Genomic DNA, 24,833 nt, shown 5'->3' with positions numbered 1-24,833 from the left:
GAAGGCCAAGACAAGGTGTGCCTCTGAGAATCTGGCCCCCTGGAGAAAGGGCAAGGTCAGCAGGCAAGAGGACACTGACATCTGCTGCCAAGGAGGCCATCAACAGGCCTGCCCCATGGCTTCTGTCATTTGTGGTTTTTTTTTTTTTTTTTAAAGTTTTACTTGTGACATATTAGGTGTAACATGAAATTTACCACCTTAACCACTTTTTTAAAAAGATTTTATTTATTTGAGAGAGAGAGCGAGCACGAACAGGGGCAGAGGGAGAGGCAGACTCCCCGCTGAGCAAGGACTCCGATGTGGGACTCGATCCCAGGACCCCGGGATCATGACCTGAGCTGAAGGCAGCTGCTTAGCCAACGGAGCCACCCAGGCACTTCCAGACTTTTCTTGTCCTCCCCAACTGAAACTCTACCCATTGAACAACAACTCCCCAGACCCCTTCCCCTGGCCCCTAGCAACAACCCTTCTACTTTCTGTTTCTATGAATTTGACTATGTAATTGGCATATACTCATCTGTCACTGGACACCTGGGCTGCTTCCACCTTTCGGCCCCAGTGAATAACGCTGCTGTGAGCACAGGTGTGCGAAAACCTCCCCTCCATTCCATGCCTTTGGTGACCTGCCCAGGAGTGGGATGGCGGGATCATATGGTAGTTCTATTTTGCCACCCACTTCCTGTGGTTTTTCTAGTCCCACTCTGTGCCAGGCATTCGGAGGACTCTGAGGAATCACGGAGTACACCCTCAGCCTTTCAGGACCCTTCCTTCTAAACATCCAGGAGACACTCACTGATGGTGAACTTTAACATTCAGCGGACTGTGACTATCTTGGCCAAGGTCATGTGTCCTCTGCCCGCATCAGCCCTGGAAGGTCCTAGAGGTATGGTGGCCTATCAGGAGGGTCTTGTAGAAGGAGAGTGGAGGGGGAACACCACAGTGGCCTACTGGGACATCCGTCCTGCCAAAGGGGCATCTAGATCAGTGGTCAACTAAACTTTTCCTCTAAAGGGTCAGGTTCAATGTTTTAGGCTTTGCAGGCTGTATAGGTCTCTGTCATAACTAATATATAATGAATGAGGAAGCTGTATGCCAATAAAACTTTATTCACAGGCACTAAATTTGGATCTCATATAACTTTCATGTCACACAAGGTTATCCTTCTTTTGATTTGTTTTCAACCATTTAAAAATGTAAAAGCCATTTGTAGTTTGGGGATTTGGCCATAGGTTATCAAGCCCTGTTCTGGAATTGACATGGCACTGGCAGGGCACCTGGCCCCTGCTCTGCCCAGGGGGTGGGACATTCCTCCAGCTCTCTTCAGGAGTCAGGCAGTCCCAGGCAATCTGGTTCCATGGGAGAGCATGGCTCAATAGGAAGCCGTGTTGGCACTGACGCTCAAGGGCTCACCAGTCTGTGCCTGGCTCTGTGTTCCACGTTGATGACAGCGGGAAACCATGGGCATCTACTAAAGGAGAAGATTCATGACTAAAGATCGGGAATCAGATACCATGAACTGCTGGGGAAATGCGGCTGGAATGCCTGCTTCACGATTTCCTAAAACAATCCCAGAACTCTGTGTCAACCTTGACCTGGAAGGAGGCTCACGATCATCCTGGTGGCCCTGACAGGTCTAGCCCAGGCTCTCCGGAGAGAGGAGGTTCACCCATTCCCCAGAATCAGCCAACTTCATGAGACCCAGCAGGGTGCAGACCATACAGACCGGAGCCCAGTATCCCTGGGAACCAAGACTTCCCTGTGGCTCTTCCCTATCAGACCATGTGACCCTGGGCCAGTCACTGACGCACTTGGGTTTCTTCACCTGTGGACTAGAAATAATAATACTCCCTAGATTCGTGGGGGATTAGTTGGGTGAAAATATGTCAAGGGTTTAGAAGAGTTCTTGGCACATTAGGAGCACTCAGTAGGACTATTACTATTATTGTCTCATTTAATCCACACAATTAGCCGGTAAGGTAAACACTATTATTAGCCCCATTGTATGAGGGAACTGAGACACAGAGAGGTTAAGCAACTAGCCCCAGGGCACACAGCTAGAACAGGGTGGGGCTCGAGTGTGGAAAGCCACACCACTGTCTACTTAGCTCTTAGCCACTGGCCTTCGTGGCTTCCCCCTCTTGGGAAACTGTGGGAGCTGAGAGCCCCGGGGCCCAGGGAGGACCCTGCAGGAAGGTGCCCTGGGGTGATGGGGCCAAGTCCTGCCTCTTCCAGAGAGCCTTTCTCTGCGCTCCCATAGCCCCACCTCTTACCTTCAGGCACCACGTGCGCATGGCTGTGTATCACAGGCCGGTAAGGATCGGGAGGATGGCATCTTGCAGGGTCAGACTCTGCCCAAGAGGGACCCTGTCACTCTGTGCGCAGAGAGAGCACCAGGTGAGAATCTGCGCAGCGCAGCTGAGCTCCATTAGCTGCGGGGCCTCTGGCGAATCTGCAGCCTCCCTGTAGCCTGGTTATCCCCGTACAGAGTGAGAGATCACATGGGTTTCTCTACAGTTCTGTGATCTAACCAGCCTCTGACACATCTTCTGCTTCCAGCAGAAGTGGCTGCCCCCCCCCCCACCCCCCCAAACACTAAATCTCGGGGCCTGCCTTCCCATGACTCACAGGAGACGGAACAGAATGGGAGCTCTTTTTTAACTTTTACCCGGAAGTGCCCCCGTGGTGGGGAGACCACCTGCCTTTCCAACACCAGGCCAGCATGGATATCTCTTGGCTGGCCAAGCCACTCATTCCTCCCTGCCCACTCCCAGACCGGCCACAGATGAGAGCCCATTCCAGCCTAGTGCTCAGAAGAAGCGAAATATTGTGTGAAGATAACATTCTAGCCTATCACGGTGGCTAAAACCACGGCGTCCCCAGCCACCAAGGGGGGGACACAGAATAATCCCGAAAGTGGGTATCAAGGGGAGGCCCAGTCTCTGCCTGGGAGGAAGGTCACATGAAGTTCACATGGAGCTGGCTCAGGATGACTGTCCCTCTGAAGGCAGGTACCCCCTACCCCAGAGCCCCGGGGCCTTGTCTTTTCCAAGGGAATGGCTCTTGGCAGTAGCAGGGGCTACAGGTGACTGTCCTCAAGGAGAGAGGAGTGCTGCCTCTGGACTACTGATGTGTAATAGACACTTCAGAAATGAAGCGAGAAAAAACAAGGAATTACTAGAGAAATAAATGAGAGAATGAATGAACGAACCATCTAATTCAATCCAATTTCAGGCGAGAAAAATCTAGGCTGGAGAGGGCAACAAACGTGCCTGAGATCACATGCCCTGGGGGCAGGGCCAGCAGCTACTTCCTGAGAGCACCTGCTATGGGCCAGGTGCCAATCCCACGCTGGGGGGATACAGCCATGCACAAGCGGACAGGCCCCCGCCCTGGCGAGGCTGACAGCCTAGTCCGCCTCCCGAGTCCAGCCCCCGACCCCTCGTCCGTCCAGGGCCCTTCCTCACATCAAAATGGCAAAGAAGATGCACGGCTCTGGAACCTCGCTCACACCCCCGGGGAGGGGGCAGAGGGCTGCCCTGCAGAGCCGACTCGGCCTGTGCACCCTTCCACTCCTCCTCGGGAGGGCCGGAGCCTTCATTAGTAACGCTGAAGTAACTGACCCTCGTTATGGTGCCAGTCACCCGTGGGGGAGGGCGCCCGCATTAACCAATTCATCTCTCAGTGATTGATTAATTAAAGCTGAGCTTTTATAAGACACCCTCAGGTGGCAAACCACACTTTCCTAGGAGTGGAAGCCCAGGGCAGGGAGGGATGTCTTCTTCGGGGTGTCATGAGGTCTAGGCGGTGGGGGGAGGGGTGGTGCCCCAGAAAGCCAACGGGGACCCTTGATTGGAGCCCAGGCACTTGGTTGCCACTGAGGCAGATAGCATTGTGTTTGCCCAGGGCAACAGCAGAAGCTCCTGTACGAAGCAGAGCTTTGCCACAAAGGCTGAACACTCAGGGCAAATTACAGGTCTTTTGAAATGCTATTGCATGAGTCACCTGTGGGGCACGGGGTGCTCTTGAAAGGGGGAAAAATAACAAAGGCGTGGCCAGGAGCGCTAGCTAGCTTTGGGTCTTAGCCCGCTGAGCCTGGGCTCTGCCCGTCCCCTCTGCCTCGTTGCTCCATCAGGGAAATGGGTGAGTGGGGTCAGACCTCTCCCCACCCCCACCCAAACATGACTGTATTCCTTCATTTTAACAATTGTGTGCTGAGCCCTAATTCTGTCCCAGCCTCAGGACGGTGCAGGGGTGAATAAGACGGACCCGACCTTCCCTAGAGTCCAGGCAGGTGTGGGGGTGACCGTGCAGGTAAGATCATGGAGGGTGGGAATTCTGAGGCTTGGGGAGCCAGGGCTCTACTCCAGAGCCCCAAAGGGAGAAGCACAATCACCCAAGAGGGGGAGAAAAGGTGTTGGGGGCAGAAAAGGGTATTTGGAGACCCCGAGGTGAAGGTGGTGAGCTGTCAATGGGAACTGAAGCCTGAGTGTGGCAGGCAAGAAGCGGCCTGAGGGCTCCAGGTGGGGAGGTATGTGGCAGGCCTGGGGCCCTGGTGAGCCCATGAGCCACCGGACTTCTTCCTGGGGCCCGGGAGCCCCGGGAGGATTTTATGTAGGGGAGTGCAAGGGTCGACCAAGTATTACTTAAAATATTACCCAAGAAAGGTGGGAGCATGCCATGGGTGTATTTTGGAAAAAGACCTATGATTTGCCAACTGCAGGGTTGGCCTGAGACTGCCACCACCCAAACAGGCCCTCTGCCAGGGCCAAGGTGGCCCCAGCCCCTTCCTGGTTCCCACGACCAGCCCTCCCCCAAAGGTACGACGTATCTGCAATGGGTCTTTCCCTCCCACCCTTACCTACTCCCCCCTTCCCCGCCGAGGGATTTCTGCACCTCAGTCCACCCGCACAGTTAGTGCTGAGAGGGTCACCGAAGCTGCTCTCAGGTAGGGACCGAGGAGCCCTAGACAGAGCTGCGGGGTGTTCTCCGGGCCACCCCCACAGCGGGAAAGTTAGGAAGCAGTCTCAGAGACAGGGTGGCACACCTACCTGCTCACGGGGCTCCGAGGCCCTGGAAGAGGATGGTGGCCCCAGGAGCCTCATCTGTGGATGGGGTGAATGGCTGTGACTTACTGCCCTCCCAGGGCTCTCCCCTGAGGCCTGGGGCCATACTCCTCCTGGGTTGATGGGGTTCCCGAATGGCCTAAAGACCAGGGTTCTCCGTGAGGCTCCGAGCTCCCCAGGGGGTGAAGATTCTTACACAGGCATGCCTGCCCACGCCCACGCAGACGCCCACGGGGGGGGGGGCCAAGGAGGGTCTTCCCTTCCCACCGGCAGACCCCAGGGCCTTGTGCTCCACCCAAAGGCCCCACAGTAATGAGGAAGGAGAGTGAGTCGGGCAAACCCAGCCCTCCCACACCCCTCGTTCCAGACCAGGGCTGGAATTAGCACCCAGGAACCCACCCTCACGCTCACCACCATCCCCTGAGGCTGGGGAGGGAGACACAGGGCTGAGAGGGACTGGGCAGGGGAGGCACAGGGAGCGAAGGTAGCTGGGAGGCCTGGTAGGAAGAAAGAGGTGAAGAGGGGGCACACCAGGAGCCTGCCCGGAGGGGTAGGTGAAGTTCTAGAGGAAATGTTTGAGGACACAAAGCCCTCTGAGCTAATGTGGACTTGGAGGGTCCCTGTAATTGTATGTGGGTAGTAACACCTCCTTCTATAATCCTCTCTCTCTGCCCCCCTCTCTCCCCTGGCTCAGTGAGGGGGTCTAAGAATCCATCTTTGAAATCCCACTTGCAAATGCACCCCGTGTGCATTTTCTCAGTGCCTCTGTGGGCCTTTGCCCCTGTCAGATTCTCTGGGGGTATGTAGTGACCTCGAACGGGTCCCCATGCAGTGGCCATTCTCACCAGGTGGGATCTGCAGGTGGGCAGGACCCTTGGGAGAGGGGGAAGGCTGGGGGACAGCTGAGGGCTTCTAAAAGGCCTCCCCAGGTCCCTTTGGCCCTAGAGCAGCTCTCCCTCCTACCTCCTCCTCCATCTCCCCCAGCCCCTGGGGCTTAAGGACCCCGAAGTTCTCTTGAGAACACTGAAGGGAGAGGAGGCAGCATCTGGAAGGCCACAGACGCCATCCAGCCCTGGAATCTCTATGAGGCCTCCAGCAAGATAGTCTACTTCCTGGGCCTCGACTCCTCATCAGTAAAATGGGTACACCTCACCTGCCCAACAGGGAGGTTGTAAAGATTAACCAGACAGTGTCGTGAAGCCATACAGCCAGTGACTGTAAATTCTCCGTAGATGTTAGCTAACATCATCCGCGTCACAGCCCCCAGGAGTATTCATTGAATGAATAACTTAGGACGAAAGAGTATAGGGGAGAGGGCCTCTCCGAGGAAGGGCAGGGCTCTGGCAGGACATCCCGTACCATTCCTAACACAGGGAAGACTTGGGAAACAGCAAGCGCTTGGAAGCCTGGCCCTGTTCTAAGCACCTCAATGCTCATGACAACCCCCTGAGCCTCTGGGCCCCATGGTAGGGACTGTCACTGCCCCCATTTTACAGACGAGGACACTGAGAGGCTAGGTCGGGCTATCATCACAAAACCAGGTGGGAGGACCCTGAGCAAAGGCTTCCGGTGCCTCTACTAAGGAAGATTGTCTAGACCACCTCCACCACCACCATGGGGCCCAGAGGCAAAGCCACTGGCTTCCTGCCCGCCCTTCCCCATCCCCACTCATCTTTGCTTAATCCATAGTCTGTTTTCTAAGAATCAGGCCCAGAGGCATCACACCCACCTGGCCATGGAGGGAGAAGGGATGACACATGGATGGTGGTCCCCATAGCCAAAGAGAACAGCTCCAAGCACAGGTGGCATTGATATGCTAGGTTGGAGCCTTGGGCAGGAGTGGTGGGATGGTGGCATGGGGACAGAGAGAACCCTGAGCTCCAGCCTCCCCTCCCTGCCAGGTAGGCCCCAGAACAACTGTGTCTTCCCTTACCTGTCCCCCTGGGCAGCCCAGCAGCTGTAAGTGACTTTAGAAACAGCTCCTGGGGGGCCAATCCCAGCTCTGCCACTTATGGCTCCTGGGAGGCCAATCCCAGCTCTGCCACTTATGAGCTGTGCCACCTTCAGTGAATGGCTTTCTCGGCCTTCATCTTCTCATCTGTCAAATAGGGATAATCATACTTGCTCCCACACTGACCGGGATGGTGAAGAGGACCGAGCTGACGATCCCCCAACGCAGAAGAACGAGCCCCCAGGTAAATATTTCTTGAGCAATGGAATGACTGGCCAGAGGGTACCATTTTACTTGTAAAGAATGGCTTCAGGGGTGCAGGGACACCATGGTGACAACCCCAGCCCCCATCTCTTGCAGTGAGTAGCCAGCGCAGGGCTACAGGGGTGGTGACACCACACAGGTCAGCCCCTGATCCAGCATGCCTGGCACCTGCCTAGCATGGGGGCAATCTAGATGCCAGTGGTGGTGGTGGGAGGCGGGGGACTTGCCAGCCACGGGCCAGATTTATAGATATAACTACCTCGATGAAATACACACAACCAACCATGTGACCACACCCTCCCATCACAGACTCCCAGCCCACGTGGCCTCACCCCCAACCACACACACACACACACACACACACACACAGCCTCAGACACAGCCAACCACATGCCCCAAGATCGCACATACAGTTGCACCCCCCATGGCTCCCATGTAGAGTCACACCTGCAGTCACACCACCTCACTCCCAGCTCTCCCTGCCCCCACCCCCACCCTTGCACCACTGAGCTCACCCGCAACCACTCACCCACAGCCCCCATGCAGCCCACGGGCTCCAGGAACCTGCCACACCTGCCCGACCCAGGCCCAGGCCTCACCTACAACAGGCACAGCTCCTCGTGCCAGGCCCATGGGTCAATCGTCGTTGGCTCCAAACATCCCACGAGAAGTTAGTATGGGTTAGGAGTCCTCCGGGAGCCTCTGCCTGCAGGAAGGGCATTGGCTTTCTGCTCCTTTGCCCACACGGCATCCTTTCTTTGGCCTGTAGTGTGGTCTTCATGACTTGGTGGCAGCCTACGCGCCCCCACCGCCCTTGTCCCTGCCCCTGAAGGAAGTCTAGGAAGCTGTAGGGATGTTCTGCCAAGCTCCTCACGGGGTTCCCCGCAAGAATTCCCACCGGGCCTTGCAGAGGGCATGCTAGGCGTGTGCTGGGCAAGCCTGAGTGCCCAGTGAGCTGGGGGCCTAGCCACGGTCCCAGAGCAGCCCAAGGCCCTCTCCTGGGCCTTGGTATGGACCCTCAGCCTTTGCACAGGTGGCAGTGGTGATGTCATACCCGGTAGCAGGACCATGGATACAAGCTGTGACGCACAACAGGCCCTCCTAAAGGCTGCCTCCACGTCGGGCTTCGCAGTAGGGGACCCACTCTGTGCTCCACGCTGAGCCCAACTCTCAGAGGACTGGGAGGGAAAACAGGCATAGGACATCCCTGGAGCCTCTGTTTAGTGGACCCTCCATCTGTCCATCTGGGAAATAGGGGAAAACCGAAGGGTGGTGGGTGTGGCCACCACACCCCATGCCCCATTTCCCCAACCTCAGACTTGGCTCCACGGAGTCACTGAGGACTTCAGGCAAGGATGAATCAACATGGTAGGTTCTCACAAATCACAGGGGGTGGGTGGTGGGGCCATCTGAGGCAGGTCTCGTAGGCTGGCTGGCCCTGCCTGACCCATTGGTCACATGAGAGGATAACAACCTGGTGCTCTGAAGAAGAGAAATAGGGATACGGGGGAAGGAAGAGGAACCTTAAAACAGACCAGGACAGCCCAGGGTCAGAGACACTGGACCTGGAGGACAGCGTGGGAGGTTACTCTCTGGCCTGCAATGTGGGGCTCCAGGGCCATACCCCAGAGAGAAGTGTGCCCTCAGGCCAGGCCCACTGGGAAGACAGAGGCAGAGAATGGGAAAGGGCAGTAGGTAGAAAAGGACCGAGAACTGAATAAGAAGGAAGGAACAGGGGAGCCTATGGCCACAGAAGCATGGGAAGGAAGCAGCATATCCCAACTCTGAAAGAATACTTAGCCCCGGGCCCAGGGAGCGGACCTGTCTGTCCTCATTGCACCTGTCAGGAAAAGTTACTACTAAATGCCGTTGTCCCACCGGGGCCAGAGCCCACAGGGGCCCCTGCCAGCAAAGGGCAGCAGAGCACCACTCAGTCCACTGGCCTCGTGACCTCAGAGTCCCAGACCCTTCCTGGGGCTACTGTGGGATCCATGGGCCACGCTGTGAAGCTCAGTCCCAGGAGTGGGCCCCAGAGGTGCTCAATATCCCAAAGAGTAGAGGCACCCTGGTGACTCACACTGCCCACCCCAGAGGCTGCCAGCAAAGATTCTGGGGCCAGGGGTGGGCAGCAACTGGACTAAGGGCCTAGAGCAACCAGCAGCTGGACGTAGCCCACTGGAGAGAAGCAGCTGGATCCCAACTTACATCCCAAATGCCCAGGCCAAGCCTATCTTTATGAAATTTTCTTCTTTGTCCCTATTGATTGTATAGTGTCTGAAGATCATGTAGGTCAATACTTACAGTCCTCAGGAAAAAAGGCTGGTAGAGCAATAGTTCCCTCAGATAGGCAAAGGATGGAGACAGAAGCCAGATACCACCTCCTGCCACCAGTGGGCTGTGCCTCTTGTGATATGTCCCTCTCGCTGCCTGCTGCCTCCTTCGGTTTTCCCATTGTAACCTTAACGGGGTTAGACCAATCTGTAAGACCCTGCCTGCTCAAATGTCCTGAGATTTTCTGGGAAGACCACATGTGATCCAAAAACCAAGGAGCAACCCCAGGGCCTCAGATGAAGGCACTGCCTTAGGGCTGCAGTCTTCCCCAGAATAGGTGGGCCAGCTGGGGCACTTGGCTTCTAGTGCCCAGCGTTCCTGTCCCAACTCTGTGACCTCAGGCAAGCTCTGAACCTCTCTGAGCCTCAGATTCCAAGCTCTGGAAAATGATGAAACCATGTCCCCAAAAAGCACGATACCCAGCAGCCCTTCATGGGTCTGCTGAGTCCTACCTGCCGTAAGGGCTGGACCTTTGTCACTACAAAAACCACCGCCACTACCTACTCCCAGTTAAATTCCCAGCAGGCAATGACAATCAGCATACTCATGGCCTTATTTCTGTTTCACCCTCCTGTCCTAAGATCCCAGCCTCTTCTGGGTTACAGTCACCCATATTAGTGAATGGAGGTGGGTGTGGAGGTCAGGTGGGCTTCTCTCTTCCAGGTTTTACATTTCCTTCCAGGGATGCGGGGAGTGGGCTTAACCAGCACTTTCAAGTGGTAATAGATGTGGGTCTGGTAGAACATAATTAGTCTTGGGACCAGGAGAGTAAACAAATGTGTAATTCATGAATTTGCTAATTGTCCTTCATTTTGATCTTCTGCCATTTTTCCTAGACTCTCTGACTGACATCCGTGCTCATGGCAAGGACTCAGAGAGGGCCAGGAGCGAGCTGTGGAGGCCAGGGGCATCAAAGCTGGACACCCAGCCCATGCCCTCTCCCGGCCACAGCCTCCTGCCCATGCCCTGCCCCCCGCTCCCCCCCCCCGTCCCCGTGGCTCCCCCAACACCACACAAGGCAGGAAGCCCGTGGCACTCGATCTTTTATTTTCTTAAACTGTACACAGATGTAAAATACTTTAACAGCAAGTCTATGGGAAAATTGTTTGGTTTTAAATTATTATGAAACAGAACCTAAGGGGAGCTTTATTAAATAAACATAAAGGTGGGGATTTAAGGACGCACACCTGCATTCTACCATAGTCATTTTTTTTTTCTGTACCTTCTGGGTGTGTAAAGATAGAAAAGACACATCAAACTGAATAAACAAAATCCATTTATACCCTGAAACGTTGGCAGGCCACTCAAGGGATTGTTCAGAACGTCTACCTCATAGAAGATGGCCTCACCATCTAATAAAAATTAAAACTGATCTGTTGGCCTCTTTGGTTCCAAAATTATGTATAATACATTTAACTGTATTTTTTTTTTTGCTGCTATAAAAATAACTTCTTTTTTCAAATGGCAGTTTCTGACTAATCATGCAACTAAATCAGTGCAAACATTAAAAGCAATCATTCGCTTAAAAAAGAAGCAAAGGATTTCATTTCAAGTATAAAAAATATAAAAAGAGTCGTACGAGTCCAGTTTCGTCTAGTGTGGGTCAACCCTTTAAATTGCATAGTTCACGCGGCACCTGGGCCTCTGGGGGCCGAGCGAGTTCAGTGCTCTGCCAAGGGCCACTCCTAGACACACGCAGATGGGCAAGTGCAAGATCACGGGCGTCAGGCAAGTCAGCAAGTGCTAGGAGGGGCGGGCGGGCAGGCGAGCAGGCGGGAGGCGGGGGGGCACGTCCATGGTCCACCCTGGTGGCTGGGACCCATGCAGGCAACTTCTGTAAAGCAGCTGAAAGCCTTCCCCGGCTCTCCCAGACCAGCTACACTGCTCCCCTCCCACAACCCTGCTGGGGCGGGGAGAGGGCACCCCCCTCCATGCCTACCAGCATTTCCAGAATGCCTCCACTCCACCCTTTCCTCCTCCTCTGGGCTCATTCCCTTGCCTTGGGGTCATTTCCCCCCCAATCCCAACTAGTCCTGGAGGAACATCCCCAGTGAAGGGCACAGATTGCAACTTTTATTTTCTTCCCTTGAAAAATGACTCAAATCTTAAGTTAAAGGTCCTACCTGGTAGAAAAGTCCCTTTTCAATGATGCAACTGGAATGTGTGACCTGTCTGTCAACTGCTAGTGATCAGTTAAAGCATCAAATTAAGATCCTTCTCCTCTCCCTCCCTCCCTCCCCCCAACACACACACACACACATATAAGTCACGCCAGGGACCCAAGCGACAGTCAAACGGTCATTGCCACGGCTCCATGGTCTCTGGCAGGTTATGTCCATTCCAGGCCTCTTTCCCTCTACAAGGCTGGGAAAAGCCAGGCTTCCCCTGGTCCTGCAGCATGAAGGATCCCAGGCAGGGAAGGAAGCCAGCATGTCTGAGCCAGGAGATGCTGAGGCCTGGCGGGCCTTGCACACAAGCAAAGGGGGACACACAGCCCTCCTGCCTGTTCATACACTTCCCACCCCTGCATCTGCTCTTCCTCTCTGTGGCTCCCGTGCTCCCTCTCCCTCTCTCTCTTTCTCTCTCTGTGTCTCTGTCTTTGTGCTTTTATGTGTGCTCCGAAGGCGCGATTCAGAATGGCCGGGCCAGCTGGTGGGAATGGTGGCTGCTCACCCCATTCTCTCCGACTGACAGGCATTCGTAGCTAAGCTGCCCTTTGTCACCGCATCCATTTGCTGGTATCCCAGAGGCTGCCGTGTGGGTGGCAGGACGCGTCTGGCTGTGCGCATCTACGTGTGCATTTGAAAGTATCTCGTGTCAGTTGAGCGTCCGAGCTCTGGCTTGGACTGATGTGCTCGATGAAGTAGTAGGAAAAGATTTCAGGCCTCACCCTGGCACCTGCTGGGCAGCCCGACAGAAGGACCGCACTCGGCTGGCTGGGCAGCCGGTTCCCACAGGGGCCGGAAGGAGCCCTTCCAGGGGCCCCATCCTCGTGCCCCCCCGCACCCCCTCCCCCCACAGCCGCAGCCCTGCCGCGGTCAGGCGCAGCCGCACTCCTCCACGATCATGTTGGGCACGTCCCGCTTGACGATGTTGTACTCGTCGTCGAAGTAGAGCATGGACATGGTGCTCAGCTTAGTGGGGATGCAGCAGGAGTTCACCGTGCCAGGGTTGAGGCCCCGCATGCGGTACTGATTCACCACCGCCGTGTGGAAGGACGAGGCGGAGCCAGGGACCCCTGCCAGGTAGGCCGGGCAGCTGCCCTCACAGTAGTTCCCGTAGTAGCCGGTGGGCGCGATGATCCAGTCGTTCCAGCCGATGAGGCGGAAGTCGATGAAGAACTGTTGCCTGCAACAGAGGTTGGTCCGGCCATCGCACTCCAGGCCCCGCTTGCGGATGCGGTGCCTGCTGTCTCCCAGCCGGGCCTGCACCACCACGAAGGGCCGGTGCGACTCCTCGCCCGGGTCCACAAACACCGGCACCACGGCCAGCTCCGGGCAGCCGTCGCACTGCACGTCCAGGTTGAGCCGCCGCTCGCCGCGCTCAAACAAGGACTGGATGGCCTCGGTGAGTGGGAAGGTGTGCCAGCCGCTGCGCTTGAGGTCCACCTTCTTCTCTACCACGTCCCACTGGTCGCCGTGGCCCTGCTCCTGGAAGTATACCTTGACCCGCACCTTCCTCCGGCTGCCCTTCTCCAGGACATAAGGCAGGAGCTTCAGGTAGAGCCACAGGCTGGCCTGCACCACAAAGAGGTTCTGGTTGCCTTCATTGGAGATGAAGAAGTACAGACGGACCCGGGAGGAGGCCAGGCCATCTGCGGAGAAGTGGGAGAGCAGGCCAAGTTAATTCAAGGAGAACACGAGGCAATGGGGAAAGACACTCAGCGGTGTGATGCTGGAATGCGAACTTGCCACACAGCTGGGAAACGTTATTGACCAGAAAGACTGTTCCTGGGGCCAGGGCCTCTGAGTGCAACCTGGGAGAGGCAGAAAAAAGCGCTTTCCATTGAGAAACACCCAACCCGCTTGGAGCTGGAGGGTCCGGTGGGCCTCTAAAATTCTGCCTCACCTCTCCCCAGCCAGGGCTCCCTGGAGACAGGCTGTCAGGCCTCAAAGCTCAACAGAGGAACTTGTCAGAGGGCCAAGATCTTAACAAGTTGTTATGGGTATCTGTGAAATCTGAAAAACAAAACCAGGATCCTGAGGATTTGGGGGTGGGTTGTGTCAGGAGAGAGGTTGGTTTTTTGTTTTTTGTTTTTTGTTTTTTGTTTTTTTTTTGTTAACTCAGGGCATTGCAAAATCGAGCTGAGCCACCTACAGCCTCTTCCCAATGTTTACCTAAGCATGATCTGATCCAACCCCCAGTGGAACCTCCACGGCAAACAAGCGAGCTCTGCTCAGATTTCTGACACAAGAAGGTGTGCTTTGCAGCCTGCAAAGTGCAGCCCTCGCTTCTGACAATTTCCAAGTTTCAGCCTTGAAACTTGAGGTCCACTCTGTTTGGGAGATGCTGGCTCCCCATTAAGGGCATGTTAATATCGTCAAGGAAAAGGGGGAACTGCCTTGTTAGTTTCCTTCATAATTCTGCTCAACAAGAAGAGAGGCCACATGGTACATTTCAGTGACTTCTGGCAATCTGTACTTTTTTCTTCTTTCTCCTCTTTTTTTTCCCCCCCAGGAAGAACAAATAAGGCAACTGTGTGACCATGGCTGGTTTTATCAAAACTCCTACCACTGCCTTGCAGCCCCCTCCTCAGGCCTCGCCTGGCTCTCTAATAACACTGACATCTGACTTTGAAATGGGGGAAAGTGCAGCCTTAAAAGCTGGTCTTGGACGAGCTGCCTGTGACCTGAATCTGTTATTTATAAGTCAAAGAGCTGGCTCCGTGAATCGGACCAGAAATACACCAGCCCCCGCTGTCATTTTGTGCCACCGGGACCAAAAGGCCTTCTCGACCTTCCAGAATCACATTTCTACTCTGGGCCCCAAAGCACCTTTTAATCCAAGCTCTCTAATTGCATGTAGAGCTTTCCCTGACTCGGTGGGACAACTAAAACAGCAATGCATTTCTTTCTAAGCACAAACCAGCCCGATTGTCTCTGCTTTTCTCCACACCCGGCCATGCAAAACTTTTCATCCCTTTTCATCCCCAGGCGGCACCAGGACCGTCTGCCTGGGAGGATGGGGGGCATTTTCAGCCTGGTGACACAAGCGTCCCCCCCCTCTACAAGCTCCCTGCCCACCCCCGCCCTGCCCGCACCAGGGCTTCCCCCTCTGCGACCTTCTCCGCAGTCCCCTCCGCACAAATGGGGCTGAGCTCCAGGCACAAAAGCCAGCCTGGCTCATTCAAGTCCTGAAAAGGACAGCGGAGTGGAAAGCACTTGCAGCATTTCAGCGCGGGCACATTTTCCTTCTTCTTTTAAAGTTCTGAAAGATTTTCTGTCTCTCGATTATTATATTTAGACAGCGGTAGAAATTTGCAATCCGGGGCCGGGAGAAAATTCCAGAAAGGACTCCTACCCTTTGTTAACTACGAACTCTGCGGCTCTCAGGCAAGGGGGCTGCTACCGCTGCCAGGAGAGCCGAGAGGCACCGGGCTGCCCCCCGAGCCGAGCCGCGTCTTTCTCTGCGTAAATGATGGGACCTGTTGAGAAGCCTGCCTTCCGCCCGATTCCGGTGCCCACACAATCGGAAGAGAGGTTGCCTAGCTCTCCCCAGTGAGGCTTCAGCAATCCTGGCAAGCCCACGCTGCCCGGCGATGGAAGCGGCCCCGGGGCCTCTCACACAGGCGCGCGCGCGCGCGCGCACACACACACACACACACACACACACACACACACTTCTCCGGCCCACGGATATCAACAAGCACACACATCTCCAACCACACTGCTAAGCCTACACTCCGATCGTGGGAAACAAAAACATTAAGCAATCACCAAGCAAGTGCCCGCGGAGCCAGGGCCGCACGCATCTGCCGGGAGGGGGATGCACGCCCAGAGGCGCTGGGGCCCGGTTTCAGAGAACAGGGGTGGAGGGCAAGGCGTTCAGCGACGGGGACGGGGGAGCAGGAAGAGGTATGCTGCCCGGGGTGGTGGGGGGCGGGTAAGAAGACGGCAACCAGGACGGGGTGCACAGGGCCAGAGGGGAGCGGCAGGGCCGAGAGTCCGCGTTGCACCCAGGGTGCGCTGGCTGGGGCGGCCAGACGGGCAAGGAGAAGGGGGTGGGAGAGGGTGAAGAGGGGGTGGGGAGCGAGGGCCGCATCTGGCCGCCCATGGGACCAACCCACCTGTCTCCGCGAAGCTGATGATCTCCGAGACGCGCTCCTGGCCGTCTGCGCCCGGGCTGGCATGGCCGTCGAGGTGCGGGATCTCCACACGGCCGTCTTCGCGCACCTTGCCCGCGTGCAGCTTGCGCAAGGCCGTGACCATGGCGGCCTTGGGCACGGCATGCGTGATGTTGGGCCGGCCCCGCATCTGCAGGCGGCTCAAGATGTGCCGTTTCACCGCCTCCAGGAAGTCCCCGTCTACCCGGCCCAGCTCCTCCGGCCGCCGGAAGCCGCCGCACGACGTGCAGGTGTCCTGCGAGCCGCCGGGGGCTCCGGGCGGCGGGGGCGGTGGCGGCGCGGCAGGCGACGGAGGGGGCGTGGGCGAGCCCCAGGCCTCGGGCCCCAGCCAGCCGGCCGCCAGCAGCAAAAGGCAGGCGGCCCCCAGCGCCCGACCGGGCAGCCCGTCCATGGTGCGCCGCTGGCGACGAGGGCGCCCGCCGCGAGGCGAGCCGAGCCGAGCGCAGGGCCGGGCTCCGGGCTCCCCGCGCGCCGCCCCGCCCCGCCCCCGCCCGCGCCCGCCCGGGCCTCCGCCCGCCCGCCGGGAGGGCCGCCGCCGGCTAGCAGGGGGAGGGGGCCGGCCGGGCCGCGGGGGTTCCCGCGCGGCGGGGAAGGGGCGCCGAGGGCCGCGGGGGCCGGAGAGGCGCGCCGGCGAGGAGGGAGCCGGAGGGTCACTGCCGCGCGGGCGTCTCAGGGCGCCTCGGCATCTGCAGCCTTCCCCCCATCCTCTCCGCGTCGGGGCCCCGCAGCCCCCAGCTCCGGTGAAGCGAAAGCGGCGGCAGTGGCGCCTCGGCCGCCGCGCGGGGAAGGTGGCGAAAGGGCCGGTCGACGCAACTTGGCCGAGACGGAAGCGAAGACGCCGGAGTCCCCGGAGCGGAGCCGGGCGCGGCTTGGCGCGGCGCTGCGGCGGGCGCTGCGGCGGGGCCCCGCGCTCGCACCTGAGCGCCGAGGAAGGGCCGCGGCCGCCGGCGACGGGCCGGTAGTCCTCGCCTCGGGCCGGCGGGCGGGCGGCGGAGCGGGGCGAGCGCAGTGGCGGGAGCGCCGGGGAGCGCTGGCCGCGCGGGCCCGCTCAGAGGCGGCGCGGAGTCCCCGGCCGCGGGCCCTGCAGTCCTCCCGGCGCGTCACACGGCAAAGTTGTCTCTAGGCTCCCGGGGCGCCGCATCCACCGGCGGGCGGGCCGGCCGCTGCGCGCTCCGCCGGGGCCTCCGCTCCGCCCGCCTTCTCGCTGCCTCCCTCCCTCCGCCTGCCTGCGCGGGCCGGCTGGGCGCGGGGCGCCGTGCGAGGAAGGCGAGGTGGAGGCTGGGCCCTTCTCGCCCCTGTCTCTCCTGCCTGCTGCAGCGGCGGCGAGGTCGGTTGGAGCGTCTAAAAGTCTCGCAGCGTTCCCGGGTGCGGGTGCCCTAGCTCACTCTCCCACTGGCACACGCCGCAGGGCCGAGAGAGCGGGAGGGTGGCGGCCGCGTCCCTGTGCCCGACCGCGACACAGTGCGGAGCCTGCCGAGGAGTTCTTCTCTTTGCCCTCTCTTCTTTTACTCTCCTCGTTTTTTCTCCCAAGGGGGAAAAAAAGGCCGTACAATCTCCGTATGTGCGCGCGCGTTGAGATAGACGTTGGCATAAAAAAAAAGGGGGGGGGGGGGAGCTGGCCCCCCCGTCCGGGCCATGCGGGGGGGGGTGGCCCCCCCCCCCCCCCCCCGCCGCCCCCCCCCCCCGGGGGGGGCGGAATCTGTTCAAGTCGCTGCCGCCCGCTCCCCACGCCCACCCCCGCTTCCCCCAGCTTTTTTTCCTTTCTGCCTTCGCGGGAAGGAGGAGCGAGCCGGCCCGCTCCCCTCCCCCCCCCCCCCCCGCAATGCCCGGCCACTTTTGCTGTCTCGAAACTTTCCCACCACGTGGGCGCCCCGGACCCTCGCCCAGCTGGGTGGCGGGCGACACCGACGGGCTCCCGGCCCAGGACCACGGTGCTTGCCCTCTCCCCGCGGTCGTGCAGGCCCTGCCCTCGCCCCTGCCCCCGCCTTCCGCGACCGAGAGAAGCAACTCGCCGCCGTGGCCGCCTCCGTCCCTCCCGGGGTGCACCTTCTCGAGCTTTGCGAGGCGGGGGCGGCGGTGCGGCCGCTGGCTGGATCCGCGGGTGGATGTCGCTCCCGGGCTGCAGTGCCCTAGTCAAGCGCCCCGGGCCGCCGGAGCACTGAACGAGGCATGGGCCCCCGCGGGCTGGAGGGGTAGAGGAGGCGGTGGCCGTTGGAGGCCTGGCCAGCCGCAGCCTCTGCCTGCTCCAAGTCCCAGGAAAATCCTCAACTGTGTGGGGAACCGGCCTCGCGGCAGGAAGGCCTCTGAGCCCCAAGACTTGCGGGGCTGACGAGGTCTCCGGCATCACTGCCTCCCTCCCCCAAGTGATCCATTCCGGTCTCAGACAAACCGGGGTTCCAGTGGACTCTCAGCCACCGCCAGCCTTGTAGGAGGGACCTTGGGAAGTCTTCACCCTCTTGTCTTTATCTCGTCACCTGTCATGGGGGACAGTAACACCTGTGTCACACCTTGGGAACTCCAGACAAGGTATCTTGGTCACGCTCCTCACAGAATCCTGTACACTGTGATTCTAAGGCATAGTTTCTTGTGTGGCCCATACCAAGCGGCGGTGTCAGTGAACACGGAACACCCAAACTATCCAGAACCCCAAGTGCTGCCGTTCCTTCTGTCCTTCCTTACGCCCCCACCTGGGCACAGAGTAGCACAACAGTGTCCACAGGGTGCAGCACCCCGAGGCCAAGGAACACCACCCTGTCCCATCCCCTTACTGCCCAGACCCCCACCCACTCCACAGGCAAGACTGTGAGGAGGGAGCAGGATGGGAGGTCATTCTGGCTTTCCCAGGACCTGGGGGAACTTAAGCTGGAACGTGGCATCCAGCTTAGCGTTCCCCACACTCCCTGAGCTGAGAAGCTTCAGGCAGCTGCTTCAGGCTGGCTCCTGCCTCTGCGGAGCTCAGCCAGGACTGCAGTCCCGCTGAGGCCCGCAAGTCTGGAGGCCGAGCGCCCCCTCCCTCCCAACCCGAGGAACCGACCTGAAGGTGCTTGGCGGTGTGGGACAACATTGGACCTGATACAGGAAGTCAGAAGCAGGGGCCCAGGAGGGTCCCCACGATGGCAGCCCTTCTGCCTCCTTGGAGCTGTTTCCAGAGCCCAGCTCTCTGCTATTCCCATCCACACAGCATGCTCTGGCCTCTGGTTCCATCTCCTTCACAATCCCCCCAGCCCATGGAGGCTGTGGTCTCTGGGCAGGAAGGAGGTGCTTTGGCACCGCAGGACTCTGAACCAGGCTGCATCCACCTCTGCGGCTTTGCTTGCCTCTCCACCAGGCACACAAGCTCTGGTTCTCTGGGTCTTTCCATCACCACAGCCACCAACCACTTGGCGCACTCCTTCTGTCTTGGAGACCCAGCCCCATCTCTCCTCCTTGGTGAAGCTCACCATGGCCCTCTTGTGCCCTGAAGAGTTATTTGCCGTATTAGGCTCCTCGCCCCAGTGCCTGGCTGTTATCCCTTTGCCTCTCTGTCTCTTTTGTGGGACCTGGACTCCTGGATGACAAGAACCAGGTCTCATGGGTTGCCTCTGATGCCAAATCAAGGGCAGTTTATTGAACTAATGCTTGGTTGATTGAATGAGTGAATGAATGAATGAACGAAGGAATAAGTCCTTAAGCCAGTGAAGAATTGAGCACCCCGCACTCCCCAGTAGCCTCACAACAGCCGTCCTTGCCTGTCTGGCTCCCACCGTTCTCACTGTGAGCCTCACCGGGGCTGGATAGGACTGAGTTGGGGGGGGGGGGCTCCACATCTTTGGGAAGATCCCAACGTCCTACTCATTGAGTGGGCTCTGGGAGGGGCAGAAGTCACCTCATCCTTGCTAGTAAGAGGAGGGAAGAGGAGGTTGAGAGGAGGGTCCACACTTTGCTGGCCTGGTGGAGAGCTGTCAGCCCCGCTGTCAGTCATCTGCTGGGAGGGAACTGGGTCAAGCGGTAGTCAGAAACCATCTGCTCGAGAAGCTGGGATTATCCCGCCCTCTGCTGATCCCCCAGCCCACAGGAGCCAAGGGTGTAAATTGAGTTCTTCCAGATCACCTTGTGCTTGTGGGGGGAGGAGCCCCCCATCTCCTACTGAGGGGCAAGGACCTGTTTCTGTTGCTTTAAGGCCTCTTTTAGCACTGGGCTCTGTCCTCCTTGAACGGTGACCTCAGCCTTCAGTCCCAGCCAGAGGTGTGACCATGCCTGTCAGTTTTGAATGCAATAACGCACATCAGTGTTGCAGCCAGTGCCCTCCTGCAGGATCAGGTCACCCCCCCCCAACATACACACTACCACAGAATGCTGGCTCCCTGCCACCAAGGAGGAGCTCGGGCCCCATGGGGAAGGCAGGAAGAAAACATGGCAGCGTCATGGAGCAGGGCACACAAAACCTGAGAGGGCTTCCTCTAGGAGGCACAGGCATGTGCTCTCATGAGTCTGTTTGGGTTAGTTATTTTGCATAAGTCACAGTTAAGTGTCAATTGAGGGATACTGAAAATGTTCACAAGTGACAAAGGAAACCATAAATGAGCCTCAGAGCACGTTTGCTAAAAGGGAACCCAGGTGCAGCCCTTGCATGGCCCCCGCAGCGTGTGGGATGAAGAGAAAGCCCTCACACCGATGGCACTGGGGACATGGGCTGAAAAGAGGCCTTTGGCACAGTTGGGCTGGGGGACATGCTGGTCACTTTTCCAGCGCTGGCCGGGGAGCCCCTGTGGACAGATGTCACTGTCCCACATCACACCTCTCCAGAGTGGCTCAGTGTCTGAATGGAAGGAGCCGCAGGGCTGGACCAGACAAGATGTTCTGTCCACCTGGCAGTTCAAAACACGGGCGTGGAACAAACCTGGAGGCGGGGGTCGAAGCAGGACACTGCCATGGGGCCCCCCAAAGGGACAGGAGCCAAGCTGACCTTCGGAAAAACTCAGACACCAGCGTGGTGCCCCTCAGAATACCCTCCCTCCCTCCTCTCCCCACACCACTGAGGCTACCTCATGCTTTCAAAGTCACAGAAGCAAGTCCCTGACAAGAGAGAGTGTGGGGAAAGGTGATTTTGAGGTGACAGCCCTGTACTTCTCACCAGAGCCACTGGATGGCGCCCACCTTTGGGGAACCCCACCAGGTATACACCCCCTTACATTCTGCTGTGGCCTGGGGAGGAATGCTTGTCACCTCTGAAACATGAGCTCCAGGACTGAGGCCATCTGTGCCCTTCATCTGTAGCTGCCCGGCACCCAGCACAGCCCAACTCTGGGACTGCTGACAAACTAGCCAGTTCTTCCCGCATAACTGAGGAAGGCGCTGAGGCGCAGGAAATGTCGTCTGATCAGTGGGTCTGGAGTTCACACAACAACTCCCAAGTTCCAGTTGGCCTGCACATGGGGCACAGCACACAGGCTTCCCTCCTCTTTCCCACCCAGGCATAAGCATGCTGACCCAGCCAATCCCTAAACCAGGTTGTCATGCAAAACCTGGGTGTAGGGCTCCCTCACCCAGTCATTTCTTCTCAGTGGACTCATTCAGCAACCAGTCCCCTAACATCTATCATGTGTTAGCAAGAATCCTAGAAATCATTGTGTCCCCGGACCCATTCTCAGTATGACCAAGGTGCTGGGAAGAAGCTTGCTTGACAGGACCTGGTACCATGTCCCATGTACCTGTGTACGACGAAAACCCAGTGAGCTAGTTATTTTGCAACTAACAAAAGCAAAATGGAGCATTTCAAAGGTCTCCTTGCTTTGGGTCCCCAAGTCCAACCATGTCTACTTCAGGAACACTCAAGTCCAAGCACGAAATTCTCCTTAAATAGCACTCCACAGTTCTTAGCTGCTCTTGAACTTCAGAGCTGACCCTTGCATCCATACCTTGGAAAATGAGAAGTCACCCACCTGTCCAATGAGCCTCCAGCAAAAAACCAATCAGGTACAGCCAACCCAACATAGCATTTCTTAGGTTCTCACAGGTGACAGAAAAAAACAGGGAAATGATTCTTGTAGATGGGTATAGATAAGACATCCTTTCTGCTAAAAAGCAACGAACAGATTAATTCATTATGTATCTAAAAACTGAAAACCTTTATGTCCAATAGTCAGTATGCACCAACCCGCCCCCACCCCCCCTCCCACCGCCCGACCCCAGTGCACCTTGGTACTCGGTAGTCACACCAATCCAGACCTGCCAGGCTCTCACGGTGAAGTAGTTTAGAAAGAGAGCCACCATGACGTTACATTTCACGAAAGATCACACCTTCCTTACATAAGACTCTGATTGAATTCTTGGTGCTAGTAAAAGGGTCTCTGTCTTGCCATTGAAGGGAATTCTGCAGGGGGAACCACTGTGGTTGTAGAAGAAGAAAAAAAATAGGATCATACCAGCTCAATCCCCGGCCCAGCCCAGGCCTATTGCTGGCTCATAAAGCTGTGTTAATTTCAAGCGCTCCAAACTGAGCCCTTTCTCTCCCTCCCGGCACTGGGCAGCATTCTCACTCGACACACACTCATCTGTGCTGCTCTCCCCAGTTTTCGCTTCTGTGTTCCACAACCCCCTTCCCCCTTTCTCCCCCCTACTACCGCCAGAGTCAGGTCTAATCCAAGAAAGGAGGGATCTCTCATCCACCCCCTGGGCTCAAACACACTCAGCTCTTTCCCTACATTTCCTTTCCCATACATCACATTATGATTGAAATGCTGGAAAAACAAAAATGAATATAAAGAGAATGATCAGATTTTTGTTCATGGATAAATGTATTTATATCTAATTAGGAGACTTCACTGTGAAGGGGGTACAGTGTTTTAGCTCTGCCTACAGAAGGACAAATACCTAGGTAGCACTCATTCTCCAAGTTGGTAGAAGATGCCCAGAGTCAGTCCCCATTAGTGGTGCCAATAGTACCATGAGCAGAGCTCAGGCTAACAGGCAGCGTCCCCGGGGCTCCCCTTGCCAGTGGAGCCTGTCTGCCCAGAGTTTTTTTCATGCAAGTTGGTCTTAAGCCAGGGATTTGAGAAGATTTGCCCTTCTCCACCTTTCCAAAAAAGGAAAGAAAGATATAACAATATAGATACAGATGATAGAGGGTTATAGACATATATAGCTAGATGATAGATGATAGATAGATAGACAGATAGATGAGATCAATAAGGAAAAAGCATCTTTAAGATGAAGAAATCCAAACCGTTAAACTTCCATTTGACCTTCATCTCCCTGAGAGTGCCTAACGCTTCTCATACCCCCACAACTTCCTACTGATTCAGAAATAACAGCACAGAGCAAGGAACTTAATTAAAAATAAAAAGAAGAAGCTGCCAGTGCCTTGGCTTTCATCAGGGACACAGATACTAAAATACTCATCAACTGACATTCACTATCACTCATCAGAAGAAGCTAAGAATATGCATTATTATAAAATCGCTTCATGACATTATTTGTACCTGTAAATAATGTCAAAGCGTCATCTACCTGAGCACAGCTAACCAAGTATCCTCTGTAAATTAAACCGGGACACACTCTGACACACTCACTTGTCTTGCACGTACAGGGGAGAGCTAACCCTCCCAGCCACGAGGGCATAATCTGGGTACAGGGCCTCTCAGCATCATCTCCAGCCCTTTTCTGAGCCCTTCCATCTATTGTGGAGAAAGTGTTCTTTTATTCATTGTGCAATGCGTTTGTTCGGAGAACCTAGAGAAATGGAGCATGGTGCCAGGCAAAGAGAGGACTATGGCACTGGCCTGCCTTGGGCCACGTGGCAGGGAGGGCCTGGTCCCCCGGGGCCACACAGAAGGAGTGTAAGGACCAAAGGGGTGGGAGAGGTCTGGCGCTGTGGGACTTGCAGAGGGAGGAGGGAAGAGGGGAGCTTGGAGAATTTCACGGGGGCTGGGTGCTGAGGGTTGGAGCGACCCTGGCCAAGGCAGGGCAGAGCCAGTCAGGGTCAGGGAGGGGGTCTGGCAAGGGCCTTCCAGACAGCAGACTCGTCACAAATTGAGGATGGCAGAACAGAAGGACCGGAGAGGGGTCATGGTGACTTTCTGGGGCCACACCAGCTACACCAGCCCTGTGTTGCCTTTTCTGCTCTTCTCTTACACAGAAGAAGAAAACCTTGGGAGCTTAAACCACCAGTGCTGGGGGGATTCTGTTATTTGCAGCCTAACCTAATGTTAATTCAGCGAAGGGTCTTAAGCACTGAGATGAGGTGACCCCCCCCCCCACCCCCGGTAGGGAGTAGGAGGGAAAAAAAAAAGAAAGGAAGCAGAAAAGGAGCAGTTGGGGGGTAGGCAGAAGAAAAGCCAGGAGAAGGTGGTATCACCCAGCCAGGGGCCTATAAGAGCAGAGGTGACCAAACAGGCCAATTGTGGCAAGGGGTCCCCAAGGAGACCTGGGGAAGGTGCAGCAGTTAGCAAGTGGAACCAGCAGGTGGGTAGTCTCTGAATGAGCAAACTGCTCAGGGGAAGGAAGAGAGCTGGACCCAAAGGATACCATGTTCCCTCGTGATCCAGGCCAGGGGGACCCAGAGCTTTAAGGCTGGAAGTTGGGCAGTCTCTGCAGAAGGGCAGCCCCCCCAGGTGGGAGACAGGGCTGGCTGACAGGCAGAAGCTGAGGCAAGCAGACTGTAGGGGGAGATCTGCAGGGGGACATCCTCTGGGGGAAAGGATTACCTGGGGCATCTTTGACGGAGAGCTGGAAATAGGGAGCCAAACTGGTCCTTGAGTTTGGATGATGGGATGGTGGTAAGCCCGAGAAGGTCAACGCAGGAGCAGAATTCAAAGGACTGGATGGGGTGTGCGTGTGTGTGTGCCGGTGCATGTGTGTGTGTGTGTTGGGATCTGTGCGTTAGTGTTTGCATTGGTGTGTA

At 56.8% G+C, this 24,833-nt stretch overlaps 1 protein-coding gene and 1 long non-coding RNA gene across 2 annotated transcripts; one reads left to right on the top strand and one right to left on the bottom strand.

The window, feature by feature from the left end:
* The first annotated feature begins 4,078 nt into the window (after positions 1-4,078).
* LOC132013966 (uncharacterized) lies at positions 4,079-11,356 on the top strand. Its single transcript, XR_009403178.1, has 4 exons — positions 4,079-4,140; positions 4,234-4,311; positions 7,173-7,258; positions 10,446-11,356. It is a non-coding gene; the product is annotated as an uncharacterized LOC132013966 (long non-coding RNA).
* Positions 11,357-11,377: 21 nt separating this feature from the next.
* Positions 11,378-16,417, bottom strand: INHBB (inhibin subunit beta B). The gene is made up of 2 exons (XM_059394472.1): positions 15,896-16,417; positions 11,378-13,423 (listed from the first exon to the last, which is right to left on the bottom strand). The coding sequence occupies exons 1-2, from the start codon at positions 16,341-16,343 to the stop codon at positions 12,648-12,650; spliced, it is 1,224 nt and encodes a 407-aa protein (XP_059250455.1). The 5' UTR covers positions 16,344-16,417; the 3' UTR covers positions 11,378-12,647.
* Between the last annotated feature and the right edge of the window lie 8,416 nt (positions 16,418-24,833).

The sequence above is a fragment of the Mustela nigripes genome, chromosome 3, assembly GCF_022355385.1.
Source record: "Mustela nigripes isolate SB6536 chromosome 3, MUSNIG.SB6536, whole genome shotgun sequence".
Lineage (NCBI taxonomy): Eukaryota > Metazoa > Chordata > Mammalia > Carnivora > Mustelidae > Mustela > Mustela nigripes.
The sequence above is the reverse complement of the archived record's forward strand: the minus strand, read 5'-3'. Positions and strand labels throughout refer to the sequence as shown.